Below are 14,454 nucleotides of genomic sequence, written 5' to 3'. Positions count from 1 at the left end.
ATTTGTAGTTTTTATAACGGACACATAAAGCCCGTGATAAAATTATCATGGTAGATGAGCTTTTATTTTGTAGTGCTCGTGGACGCAGACTGAAAAATGATGGTGAAAGATATATAGGTTTTAGTTAGCTTGTTTGTTTTAGTGGCATGAAGCTGAAAGACAGTCTTAAGCCGCTTTAACTAAAACAAAAGCACCAATAAGTAATTGTCATAACAAAAAGAATATTTTATATATATATATATATATATATATATATATATTAAGGTTTCGGTTCGGTTTGGGATTACCAAACTCTTAAAATGGTGAGACCAATTTCCGTATCGAATGGTTCGGGATCGGGATTTTTTTGGTACATTTTGGGATTTTCGGAATTTTTTTCTAGCCCTATTTTCCACCTATATGTCCTAAATTCAAAACTTCCCTTCTTAAAACTATTGTAATGGTTTCAAACTGTCTTATTCTTTCTCCCCCTCCCTGCTCCCCTTAAATAATAATAAATTTGAAAAAAAACAGCTTTTCAAGAGGAACGTTTTTTTTATTGACAATAGAAATGATTAAGTACAGTTAATATGCGAAAGACGTGGATCATTTTGTATTCGGGCCGCATGAATAAGTAGGAATTAATTTTTCAAGTCATATCCGTTTAATCAATCTGATCATGCAATTAGTAACAAAATTTGTCTTGATACATCCAACAAGCTGATTGTCCTAAAAATCCGCCCACGTTCAACAAACTACCTTCTAACCCAATCTGATCGTGCAAATTGGTACCAATATTTGTCTTGATACGTCCAAAAAGCTGGTTGTCCTAAAAATCCGTCCACGTTCAACATACATAATCATCCAAACATGGGTTTTCTAGGTCTGACATAAAAGATACCGGATAATGAGAAAAAATATATAATATTATCTACTTTATATGATTGAAAAATAATAATATTCTTATATACCAACGTTCTAAAAGGTACAAGTCAGCCGACCAGTCAGAGCTTACGACCAGTATAAGCGTCTAGGAGGTCTGCTTTTAGTTTTATTTACCTTTTATTATAAAACATATAATAAATATTTTCTTATTCTAAAAAATATATAATTATATTGGAAACATAAATTTTAAAATAGATGATATGTATAGTATAAAATACTAGAACATATAAAAAAATTTGGTACAAACATATAATGAGTGTTCATTCAAGTTTTCTATATATTTTATATAACTAACACATTTTTACATGGATGAACCTTTTTTTCTTATATACAAAAATTGTACACTCAATAGTCTACACCTTTTAAAAAATAAAGGGTATTCATAGCTATGATCAGTGGCAGAGTCAAAAAATCAGACTAGGAGGGGCCCTTGAAGCCCTACAAAAAAAACTAGAAATATTAATTACAATACAACTAATGAGAGGAAAATTAAAGTTTTTGTGTTTTGTATTGGCATGAAATTTTTCAATCAAACATGAATGGCGGAGCCTTAATTTTGTATGAAAATCTTAGTTTTGAAATGATTATATCATAAGAACCTACACTTGTTTTGATATAAAAAAAAACTAACACATTAAATTCAAACTAAATTTAAGGTTATAACTTAAAATAAGACATTGGTCTCAACTACGTGGTTTTTATAGCTAAAACATAAGGCCAATTATAACAAAAAATAGGGGTTAGCTTTAATATGGTAAAAAATAAGATAACTTATAAGGGTTTTTTTTTCCCTTTTAGTTAAAAAATAAGATAACAAATGTGCAGACATGTTATCCGATGTAAACTTGAGCTCAACTTGTTCAGAACAAGAAGTTTGGTCAAATCAAATGATAGAGAAGAAAAGATAAAAAGTTTAATTTTGGCCGACGATATACTTGGTATAACATAACTAAACTAATATACGAAATGGTTTTTCAATTATACTGAAAATTCCTATTGAAAGTGACAAAGAGAAAAGCACACATTTCTAGCAAACGGAAATTTCGAAAAAGCAGACGAGATAAATATATTGCAGTGGTTTGGTTAATTACAATAACACCTCCTGAGGTTTATCGAGTTTTCACAAAATTTCCTCATGTTTGAGACATTACATTAACACCTCTCAAGTTTTAATTCACTTTCACAATCTTTGCCGAGTCTGAGCATCTAGGGACCACCAACAACTCAAAGAAGGGGAAGATCCAGCAGGCGAGATCGGTATTTCAGGTTCAAGCCATAGATGTTGTACCTGGACAATCGTTGGCTTTACCACGCAGGACGCGGATGGAATAGATTTTCCCCACGACGACGCCTTGATGATTTCTATTCAACTGGCGCATGCCATCGTTAACTGAATTATGGTGGGCAATGGCAGCTCGATCAACATCCTACAACTGTCAGTCATCCAGAAAATAGGCCTAGAAAGCATGATCAAACGCAAAGCAAAAGTCTTGACCAAATTCAACGAACTTACCTCAATTGCCATCAGCACCATCACTCTCGACGTAACCAGCCCACTGATTGTATCATTCAAACCTTCATGATCGTCAGTGGCCCATCTCCCTATAATGGGATATTGGGCTGACCTTGGCTAGTGAAGATTGGAGCTATGACCTCGATCGAGTATCAGAAGATCCGATTTTGCATATTGGGAGGAGCAGTATGAGAGATCAAAGGCGACCATGCCATGTCTTGGAGATGCACTATGCAAGTTCTTAAGAAGTCGAAGAAGAAGTTTTTCGCCCTAGCAATAGCAGCTGAAGTGCAGAAATACGACTCGACCTCAGCCAAATAGCAACTACAATAGGCAGGTTAAGAAGATGGCGTCAAGGTCGACAATGCCCTGGAAGATGAATCAGGATGGAAACTCGAAGAGAACGCTGAGGACATCATTTTTGACCCCTACCATCCAAAAAAGATGGCTAGGATTGGCTCACATCTGAGCCCAATGAAGAAGGAAAAACTCACGGTTTTCCTTAAGGAAAACTGTGACATTTTTGCATGGTTACCCGTTGCCAAACCTGTGATCCAAAAGAGGCGACATTTTGCACCCGAGCGAGTAGCGATTATCGAGGCTGAGATTGACAAGTTACTGGAGGCCGGATTCATTGAGGAAGTGGCACAGTCAGCATGGCTAGCCAACGTCGTGCTGTGAAGAAAAAAGATAAGGGCAAATGGAAAGTATGCATGGATTACACCAACCTCAACAAGGCATACCCTAAAGATAACTACCCGGTTCCCCGAATTGACCTGCTTGTTGACTCAACAAGGTATGCCCACGCAGACGCATTAGCAGGCTTAGGCTCTACCTTAGACCATCAGCTCAAGCGTTTCATCTCAGTAGAGTACTTGGAGAAGCAAAGTATAAATGAAGAACCAACAGTCGAGGTGGAGCAGATCAACACAACTCCGAGTTGGCATGATCACATCATCGACTACTTAGTCAATGAAATGCTTCCCGAAGATAGACTGGAGTCTAGAAAACTCCAGATGAAGGCATCACGCTACTACATGTGGAACGACATACTCGTTCGCAGATCCTTCTCAGGACTACATCTTTGATGCTTATCGCCTCTTGATAACTTGAAGATTTTTAGCTCAATCCACGAAGGCGTCTGTGGAAATGACTCTAGAGGCCGTTCCATGGCACAAAAAGCTCTTAACGTTGACTACTGCTGGCCAAACATGCATCAAGACGCCAAAGAGTATGTACAAATGTGCGACAGTTGCCAGCACTTGAAGCCCATGCTCGCATTACCTGCTAGTGATCTTCACCCGCAGACGAACCCTTGGCCATTGATGCAGTGGGCGATTGACCTGGTAGGACCAATGCCGCTTGCCATTAGGGGCAAAGGCATGATGATCGTAGCGACCAACTACTTTACAAAATGGGTCGAAGCTGAACCCATGACTACAACTACCCACACAGATATAGAGCGCTTCATATGGAAGAGCATCATCTGCCGCTTCAGCATCCCACACTCCATCGTTACCGATAATGGCCCGTAGTTCGTTGGCAAAGACTTAGAGAAGTTCTTCAAAAAATATGACATCAAGCAGCATATGTCCACGCCCTGGTATTCGCAGGGCAACAGGTAGGCCGAGGGGTCCAACAAGACCATCATCGACTGCTTCTATAAGTCATTCTCAGACAAGAAGGGCAAGTGGCAAGACGAGCTTCCTGGTGTTCTGTAGGCGTATCGCACCACCAAGAGACGAGCAACCGACGAAACTCTATTCTCCCTGGATTATGGCTCTGAGGCGATCATTCTTCCCAACGTCATGGTGCCAACCATCAGCACTGTACTGCTGAATTTTGAGTAAATCGAGAAGGAGATGGCCACGAACTTATACTTGGCAGAGGAAGAGCGCAAAAAGGTTATCACCTACATTACGGCCTATCAGCTACAACAAGAGGGCGAAGATTCGGTAGTTCCAGCCAGGAGACTTAGTCCTCAGAAAAGCCTTTTATCATCGCCCGATGGGAAGGCTAAAAAAAATGGCTCCCATATGGGAAGATCGATACAAAATCAGCCAAGTAGGCGGAATGGGCAACTACACCCTCACCACCATGAGAGACAAAGAAATCGACGAGAAGTGGAATGTCTACAACCTGAGAAAGTACTACGTGTGACCTCCCACCATTCCTTGGACCCCGTTCAAGACAAATAAAGTTCAAAGACTCAAGCAACTTGATGAACAAGACCTCGCATGTCGAGGATTATCAGTTGTTATGCCATTACTGCCTACCAGCAAAGTTAATAAATTTCTCTATTTTCAATGAAAATTGAAGGAATTATTCACAAGCCTGGGACAAGCATAAGACACCTCTGCCCTTGCAGACATGGCGTATGCTCTTTAATTAGGAGATGATAAACTATTCTGGAATACAGTGACTACTTGAGCTGGACGACTCCCAGAATTGGCAAGATAGTCATTCTCCTAAAATAAACTTAGCTGACTAAAGGATTCAATTTCGTTGGATCCCGTTTCTTTAACTGGAAGAGAAGCTAAGTGCAGAACACCTGCCCATGAAAGAATTCACGTGACTAAATGGTATGTCCTCGACGTGCAAGTCTTCATGAAAGTAGCTTGGTTTTTTAAGTGTTGAAGTACTGGTTAAGCGACTTGCGGAATCAAGTTACAACTCGGAAGGATATGGCTTCTGAGGCACGATTCTGCCTACACCTCATGCCTAAAACACATTCGAGAGCCAGGGACGACGCCTGAAGTGGTCACGCAGGTAATCTGCTTTTGTAAGTAAGACGCTCGACCGACGACCTAACTGCTGGCAGCCCAAGGTAATCCGTAAGTCGAGACTTACACCTGCTATGACTACATGGACTCGTCTGCTAACTTAAAAGCAACGCTTCTGGCCGATGGTCTACGGTTTAAGTTTTGCAGAGACTAAAGCTCAAGAAGCCACTTAAAGCTGAGGGATGACTATAGCAGCTATGCGGATCTGATTTGCTTTCTACCAGAAGTAAGTGTCCAACCAACGACTGTATAAGTTAAAAACTTCGCAACACGCCCCGGGATGGCCGAAGCTCAAGAAGCTACTCAAAGTCGAGGTATAGCTATAGCAGCTACACGGATTTCCTCTGTTTTCTACGAGAAACAAATGTCCAGCCAACGACTCTATAAGTGAAAAACTTCGCAACACACCCTAGGAGGGTCGAAGCTCAAGAAGCCATTAAAGTCGAGATTCATGATTATAATACCTATGTGCACTATTTTGTTTCCTACGGAGGCAACGAGTTCAGCCTCCTGCTCTATAAGTTAAAAGTCTCGCACCTTTTTCCTCTTCCAGGTAAAGCTCTAGAAGCCCCAAGGCCAAGATAAAGCCTAAAGTGACGATGTGGGATTAATTGCTCTATCAAAGTAGCCAATACAACTGCCCGTCCAACGGCAAAGCTTTGCAAGTCGCCTCAAGCAGGCAAGGCTCCCAAAGTCCCGAACCTGAAACTAAAATCTAAGTGATGATATGGGATCAATTACTTTATTGAAACAGCTCACCCAACCACCTATCTTACTATAAAGTTTCGCAAAAACCATGGCAAAATAGAAGGATTGAAGTAAAGGAAAGAAATCTGATTATTAAATTTCTAGCAAATTGATAAACCGGTTTGAAGGCTAGCAAAGTTTAAATAAAGTAGAACAAAAAGGAAAAAAAGAAAACTCCTAAGTCTAAGCAAAAAAACTACTCATTGGCAGTCTATGCAACCACTAGTTCCTCAACTGCCATGCCTTCAATAGCCACATCGCTCATAGCAGCCAAAGTTTCCATCAACTCATCCTCACCGCCATTGCATGGACTACCTGACCCTCAACTACTCCACCAAATGCAGCCTCAAATAAGAAATCAAGCAGATGAACTGGAGAAATGGCGAAAGTCTCGAAGTCCTTCTCGAAAAATTCATAATCCGACTGCTTGCCTTGAAGATGGTCTACATAGCCAAGCTTGTAGTAATCGGCCTGATAAGAAGCAAGCACCACTTCGTGACCAACTTTCTCATTCTTTAGTTATACATTCTTCTCAACAAGCCTAGTGTGAGCAACCTGCAGCTTATCCAGTTCATTTCTTAGGTTATCGCTAACAGACAGAGTACCTTGCAGATCCACTTCCTTGGACTCAAGCTTACTGGCAATCTTCTTGAGACAAAACAAGAAGATCGCAGCTCCGGATTGAGACGCTCAAGGTCTTCGACCATTGGAAAAACACGACTGATTTTCTTCTTTGTAACTTCCAACACCGCTTGAGTCGCACTAAGTTTAGCCTTCAAATGGGTGACCTCATGATGAGAAAACTCCAACTGCATAGAAGTGGGGGTAGAGAAGTACACTTGACAGCATCCTGGTCAATGCGCATGACTCAGATGCCAGGATCAAAGTCTTATACATTGTGGCAATTAAGGAGAACTTCATCGAGTAGGCAGGACGTTTCGCAAAAGAGTCTGAGTGGATGACAACTTTCCCAACGCTGTTAACAAACTTGGCGCATGATCAACGTCCTCAAGTAGGTCAGCCTTTAGCAACGCACAAACCTCGAGAAACTTTCCAACCTCAGACTCTGTGGATCCCTCATAACTGCCCGTGCTAGCAGATTTCCCTTTCTCAGTAGACGAACTAGTCGTAGCAGAAGGAGAAACAGGCCCAAGCGCAACATTTTTAGCAGAATCCACCTTTTCACTCTTCATAGCGACGAGCCTTACAGAAGCTGAACCTGGTATAGCTTTTGACGTGCGCTTCGACATAAACCTGGACATTAAAGGCACCACCGAACATTTCTACTAGGCTATCCTCTCAGCAATGAACGTGGCCACATTTAGAGCAGCAGGTTTCACAGGTTTAGGCTTAACAGACTTTTTTTGTCCTTTTTGGAAAAGTCAAATCGATGACAAGCTTCTCAGCAGTAGACGAACCCCCGCGAGTAGCAAAAGAAGTCTTTGGCTTCTTCTCGGTCCAAGGCTCACAAGCAGGTGAGGAATACCTCTTCTTTCCACCCTCATTAGCAGCAGGCTCTACAGCAGCGATTGGACGAGCAAGTGCTTCATCCTTTATCTGCTTTATCTCTTCCTTCGGAGGCAGCCTGCCTTTTTCTCGACGAAGAAAACTGAGCAGCCATCGTCATTCACGGTACTCAGCATGAATGCCCAATGTGACATGCACTTTCTTCATATCTACCTAAGTTCTTGAAGTTGAGCCAAACTCCAAATTTACATAAAGTAAGAAAGACAGTCAACAAACTGACGTCATGGAGTAGCTTAACAAAAATTCAAACATGACAAGAATGAAGCAATTCACTTACCGATAATAAAGACAGTCGGAATGCGCAGTTCAGGAGAGGAGTCAAACTCCCAATCTCCACTCACCTCCAAGGTGTCATTTACCCACTCATGATCACCTTTGTAGGGAGCATTGAGCAGCCTATGGCGAGATCTCAGCTGCCATATACTTTCCTCGTAGCCGATTTCAGAGAAGTATCAAAACTCATTTATGGTCAAGCCAAGATCAAAGAACCTACTCAAGTTGAAGAACCCCAACATTGCATGAATTGCATTTGGGGAGCATTGAGCAGACGCGCATTTCATGGAGAAAATCACCTCTTGAACAAAAACGCGGCATAGAAAGGGTGAATCCTAACACAAAGTAATACAGATAAAATTTGATAAGCCTTCTTCCTTGTAGTGGCACCTTCGCCACACGGTTCATGGCCGCTATCATCCTTCACCTGCTTGACGTGGCGTCCTAACGAAATTGCATGCTTGTACGAGTCAAGAAAACCTGGAACAACTCATCAAAATTGATCTTTACATGCGCAACCTTGAAGTAGCCCACCTTGCCGGAAGAACCACCTTGATAGTATAAAGGTGGAGGATACTCGTCACTTTTGCAATCGTAGGAAGACATCTCAAAGTCTCTACAAAAAGTATGAAGAAAAATAAATAAAAAAATAAAGGACCGAAAGCCTTACGCCCCAACACCAGGCCCTATGGCCCAACCGTTTTATTCGCAAGCAGCATGGCCCAGCATGGGGGAACGCCCAAGCCTCATTTTCCCACTTCCTTCGTGCACCAGACTAAGCCAGCAAGCCCAGACCCTTGGCTCATACCATCAAGACCCGAGAGCTGGCCCAAGTCGAACTTTCTCACTCTTTCACCTCACACCTGCACGGGCTCGTGCCCAGTAGCACTCCAAGCAGGCCTAATGGCCCATGACCTAGTCCACCTGTTAGAGGAGGCGAGCGCCCTGCGTTTCTCTCCCTCTCTCCTACACTCCAACGGGCCAGAGCCCCGCATCGCGCATCTGCGCCTTTGGCTCGTGTTGGGCCATTACCTGGCCTACGCCAGTCGAACACTGAGCCAAGCTCATGCCACTAGTACCTCGACCTAAGCCGAGTAGAACCTGTGTTGCGCTGCCACTATGCACTGCAGCCCTGTGGCGTCTCTGCCACGTCAGCCACACTTTCTCAGCCCCCGTTGAGCCAATTTTTTCAGTCCTAAGACTCCCAAAAAATCAAGAAGAAGAAAATTCAATTTTTTCTTACCTTGGTGAAGCATGGAGAAGAAGAACAACAACAAGAGACTACTCTTTGCAAGGGCAAAAGAAGAAGAAAGCTAGGGGAGAGGGAAGAAAAATTTCCTCTAGCTTCTCTTCCTTGTTGGCAATTAGTTTCCTTTTCGTAGAAGAAGTCTATCTCCAAATCCAGAAAGGAGATCAAGTTCAAATTGGGAAACAACTCTACAAGCCTACACAACTTAAGATTTCTACACCTACTGCCATTTTCCTACGTGCAGCCAAGCAGGTGTGGGGGCATTTGTGGAGGCTAAAATAATCTCAAAAATTCTAGAGGTGACACGTGGACTTTTGCCTAAGAAAGACAAGATTTCCCTCAATAAATGGGCAAGCTTCTCAGATGCTCCCACGCCCATCTCGCACATTTGAAGGTCCAGTAGCTGAATACGACTGCCCATAGTTCACCTGCCCTTGGCAAGGAAAAGTCAAAGCATTAAAGATAAGGATTAATTACCCAAATCCTATCTTTAATACATTCCCAATTGAAGATTGATTCCAATCAATTAAGTAATTCCAATTTAAATCAATTAGGGGTAATTACTCCATCATCTCAAGATATTATTTCCTATTTAATATCTTGAGAATATTTCTCCATAAATACCCCATATTCTACCAAATTTTGGTAAGCTTTTGCTACCCTAAAAAAACCCTAAACACTTTACTCTCTCAGAGAAACCGACTTAGGCATCGGAGATCCATTGGCCTAACCCTCCCCCCCTCCCCAACCTCGTGGGCGTTTAAGGCTTAGATCCTTGATCAAATGTGTTAATTGCTTTGCAGGTGCATTTTCGTTAAGACTGAAGACGGTGGAAATTTGCATCGACACTAGTGCTCTCAATACATTAACTTGTTAATTAGGCAAATTAACAAGTTAACAAACTTTTTGATAGAAATTAAACAAACGTTTCAACAAAGCTAGTCTTCTTGATAGTTCCAACACCTCAATCTTCATCAGAGCAACTTCACCCCTCCCAATTGCCTTTGCAATTGGGTGATTCAATCACCCTACCCCAACAAAAACAACTCCAACCCACCCAAATCAATGGGCCCAACCCACCGGACTTAGCAATCGGTCATTCTTGTGCCTTTGCACTTGAGGCAATATGACGTCATGCTGACTTCATCATGGCGCCACAATGAAAAAAAATTTGTAGGTCATTTACAGTTCACTAAAACAGTAATTATCTTAGCTTAATACTCCGGATAACACTTGCCTTAGTAGGATGAAGTTGCTTTCAAGAATTTTCGTAGCTTTGACTGCTTGTTGAGCAATCTAGGACACGAGGTTATTGGCATCAAGAACAAGGGCTTTGAACAACTCAGTAGAAGAAATGATTGAGCTGAATTCAGTTTCCTATGTGACAACACCCATGATGCTGACTTTTACGATCTGAGAAATTAAACAACCCTTCGTGGAGATTCTTGTTTGACTAACCTATAAACATGATAATAATGAAATACAAAATTTAATGTGTCAATCTAAATATGCACTAATAACAGCTTATTCAATTCTTACAGTTGAAGTATTAAAGCAAAGGTAAATTACATTTTACCCCCTCAGGTTTGTGGTCGATTTCAATTCTTTACAACATCTTTAAAACATTTCAATTTCATATATTTACTTATCATTTTATTTTAATTTCATACATCCATTAAAAAATATGTTACGTTAACCGTTACGTGATGACATGGTGAATAAAGGTCCCTATTTGTGCTGACGTGGCTGCCACATTTATGCCACGTGGCTAAACACTTAATAAAATATTTAAAATAATTAATTAAAGAAAAGACAAAAAAGAAAAAAAAACCCCAAATCCAAATCGTCTTCCCTACCCCCAAATCACACACACACACACACACACACACACACACACACACTCTCTCTCTCTCTCTCTCTTTCTCTTTCTCTCTCTTTCTCTCTCTCTCTCTCTCTCTCTTTCTCTCTCTAATCCCTAAACCCAGAAACCCTTATCCAGGACCTCTCTCTCTCTAACTCTAATCCCACCTTCGAGTTATCCTGGATCTCGAGAGCCGTGAAGATCGACGGTAATCCCTTGTCGAACCTAACATCGATGACAGCTCCGATCACCTGACAGACCTTGCCGACGACGCCCTTTTTGGTGAAATCATCTATGATTTTTCCACTCATCGACATCGTAGCAGGTGTGGGAGGCGCAGTGGCTGTTGCGGTCGATGACGTCGAGTTGTGGCCGACAGTTTTTAACTCGACACAAAAATAGCGGGTTTCGGGTCAACACGATAACTAATCGAGTCATTATCGGGTGACCCGTTAAAACCCCGTTAATAATGAATTCTTAACGAGTATACACGTGGGTAACATGTGGGTAACCTGTTAAGAAAAAAAATTATTTTGATAATTTTAAAGTTTAATTACTAAAAGATTTATTATAAAATACAATAGCCTTATTAATATATACAATATATTCTATATTAAATATATAGTTTTGTATTATTATTCTATATAAGTTTAAAAATAAGGTTTTAGTCATTATTTATTTTTATTATGAGAGTTCCTTATTATCATTACTAGGATAAATTTTACTTAACATGTTCTTGTCCAAAATTAAAATAAACTAGTATAGTATTTGTATAGGCAAGAACTAAGAAGACATACATACAAGTATGAAAAATGTGAAAGAATATATAAACACTCGTGACTTATCATTATTCCTCCACAAGCAGATAATGGTTACACTTACATTATCATTTAGATTTTTAAAATCCTCCAAACCCTCATGAATAATATTTTTTATTTGAGGGAAAAATTAATAATAATTATTGTAGAAGTGTAAAAAAATGTAAAAAAAAAAAAAATACAATCTTTCATAGTGACAAGCTTTACAACTTTCATGAAGGGATCAGCTTTGAAATCCAACACTATAATTCATAAACCTTAAATTTATATTTAACCGTCGATTGTCATTTACGCTTTATTTTTCTTACTAAATTTTCTTTTTTTAATTTTCTTTTTTGAAAACATGATCATCTGGAGGATCTAAGTAGATGAACAGTTTAGATCTTTGATATCACGTTTTGATATTTACGGTTAATTGAAATATGAGTCAATGTCATATAGTTTGTAGAAACTTTATAAACATCAAGCAATATTTTTACTAACCATAAAACTCTGAATATAATATTAACGATCCAAATCGTTCATCTTCTTGCATCTTCTAATAGATCATGTTTTCAAAAAAGAAAATCTGAAAAAAAAAACAAAATTTGATGAGAACAATGAAGCGTAAATGTAAATAACAATCAACGGTTAAATTTTGACCTATGATTTATATGATTATAGTGGTGAATTTCGAAGTTAAGCTTTTCATGAAAGTTGTAAAGTTTGTCATTACGAGTGTTTATATATTTTTTCTATATTTTTTACACTTCTACATTAATTAAAAAATTATTAAAAACCTTACTTAAATAACAGCCGTAAAATAAATGAGAGTAAATCTGTACCGTTGGATTCTATTTCACTTATATTATTAGAACTTTTTTGGATGAAAAAACCCCTTCTCTATTCCAATATTTTCCAATTTTACCATTTGATCAATTTAGGTAAGCGAAAATATACTTAAAAGAAAAATGCATTTTTATGTTTTGAATGTAACAATATGATATGTATATACTTATTTAGTATTATGTTTTTCATTTGATTATTTATTGGTTTAAAATATATTTTCCTTAACGGGTAACGGGTTGGGTCATATTACCTGTTAATATTATCGGGTCGATTTCGGTTCAGGTCATTTTACCAGTTTACTTTAACTAGTGTTACACGACACGGCCTTTACACGACACAACTTGTTAAGATATCGAGTATGACATAAAAACGACACGAACATAGAAAACACGACATGAATTGCCAGGTCTACTTTCAAGGCCAACCATTTGAAAAACTGCAAATGGATTGAAAATTCAAATATTAATTCATTTAATATATTTTGATATATCCATTCGATACATACATTAGATCCATCAGTTCATTTAAAAATATTTCCGCTAGTTTTCAGTTAATTTGACCTTCAAGGCCAACCATTTGAAAAACTGCAAATGGATTGAAAATTAAAATTAAAATGTAAAGAGTTAAAGACCACCCGGAGCCCGATCCCAATCAATCTTTTGTCTAGTGCAGAGTCAAAGGGCATGTGTTGAAAGTAATTCGGCCCCTAGTGCTCTCTTTTTGACAGTTTAGGACATATTGGATAGAATTGTAGTACCAACTCGCATAAACTGGTAGACAAACAAGAAGGACCGCCATCACACCACAGCATCAGTCTCTTACTTGTGATCTATAAATACCAACCACAGCATTCTTTCCTCTCCAACTCAAAACCTCATGGTAGTTGGACAAGTGTCTTAGTATATACTCTTTTTCTTTGATCATTTTCCAAATCCAAAGTTCATCATGGGTGTTTTCACATATGAAACCGAGTTCACCTCTGTCATCCCTGCACCTAGATTGTTCAAGGCTTTTATCCTTGATGGCGATAACCTCATCCCGAAGATTGCTCCATAAGCAATTAAAAGCACTAAAATCATCGAAGGCGATGGAGGTGTTGGAACCATCAAGAAAGTTACCTTTGGTGAAGGTTAAATAACCCTCATTACTCTCCTCCTCTGTTCGTATGTTTTACACTTGAATGAACTCAAAATTATTAATGACTTTTTTTGTACTAATTTATGTTTTAATTCATTTGCAGGCAGCCAATACGGGTATGTTAAGCAAAGGGTCAATGGGATTGACAAAGACAACTTTACATACAGTTACTCTATGATTGAAGGAGATACCTTGTCTGACAAGCTTGAGAAGATCACTTATGAGACCAAATTGATCGCATCTCCTGATGGAGGATCCATCATCAAAACCACTAGCCACTACCATGCTAAGGGTGATGTTGAGATCAAGGAAGAGCATGTTAAGGCTGGCAAAGAGAAGGCTTCCGGTCTCTTCAAGCTTCTTGAAGCCTACCTCGTGGCCAACCCTGATGCCTACAACTAAATCTGATGTTATCCATACATGTAATTTGTGTGTTACCCTTGTTGTCTTCATGGCATAAGTTCAAGTTTCTTATGTTTTTTTCATTCAGTGATGCTTTAGTTGGAAAAATACTAACTTACTAAGGGTATTGCTACCTTTGTTTGAATAAAATTACTATAATAATAAAAAGTTTATTGTCCTATGCTACAAAACCATTTTGAAGTTATAGAATGATATTGTTTGTTGCATTATCAACGTTGATTATTATACCAGGAACATCGTGTTACAGTATAAACACAAGTTATTACCCACTATTGTTATTCACTCTGAGCTACCATTTAATGGAAGAGTGCTACTAATACCACCTATCAGTCCTATTGTCTCACCCCACCTTATATTCTCCCCCACCAATA

At 39.3% G+C, this 14,454-nt stretch overlaps 1 protein-coding gene across 1 annotated transcript; it reads left to right on the top strand.

Annotated features, from left to right (window-relative positions):
- The first annotated feature begins 13,373 nt into the window (after positions 1 to 13,373).
- LOC103425641 (major allergen Pru ar 1) lies at positions 13,374 to 14,253 on the top strand. The gene is given in 2 exon segments (XM_008363729.4): positions 13,374 to 13,652; positions 13,764 to 14,253. Coding segments are annotated over 2 exon segments (483 nt in total). The 5' UTR covers positions 13,374 to 13,468; the 3' UTR covers positions 14,063 to 14,253.
- Positions 14,254 to 14,454: the final 201 nt, after the last annotated feature.

This window comes from Malus domestica, chromosome 16, assembly GCF_042453785.1.
Source record: "Malus domestica chromosome 16, GDT2T_hap1".
In the NCBI taxonomy this organism is placed as follows: domain Eukaryota; kingdom Viridiplantae; phylum Streptophyta; class Magnoliopsida; order Rosales; family Rosaceae; genus Malus; species Malus domestica.
The sequence above is the reverse complement of the archived record's forward strand: the minus strand, read 5'-3'. Positions and strand labels throughout refer to the sequence as shown.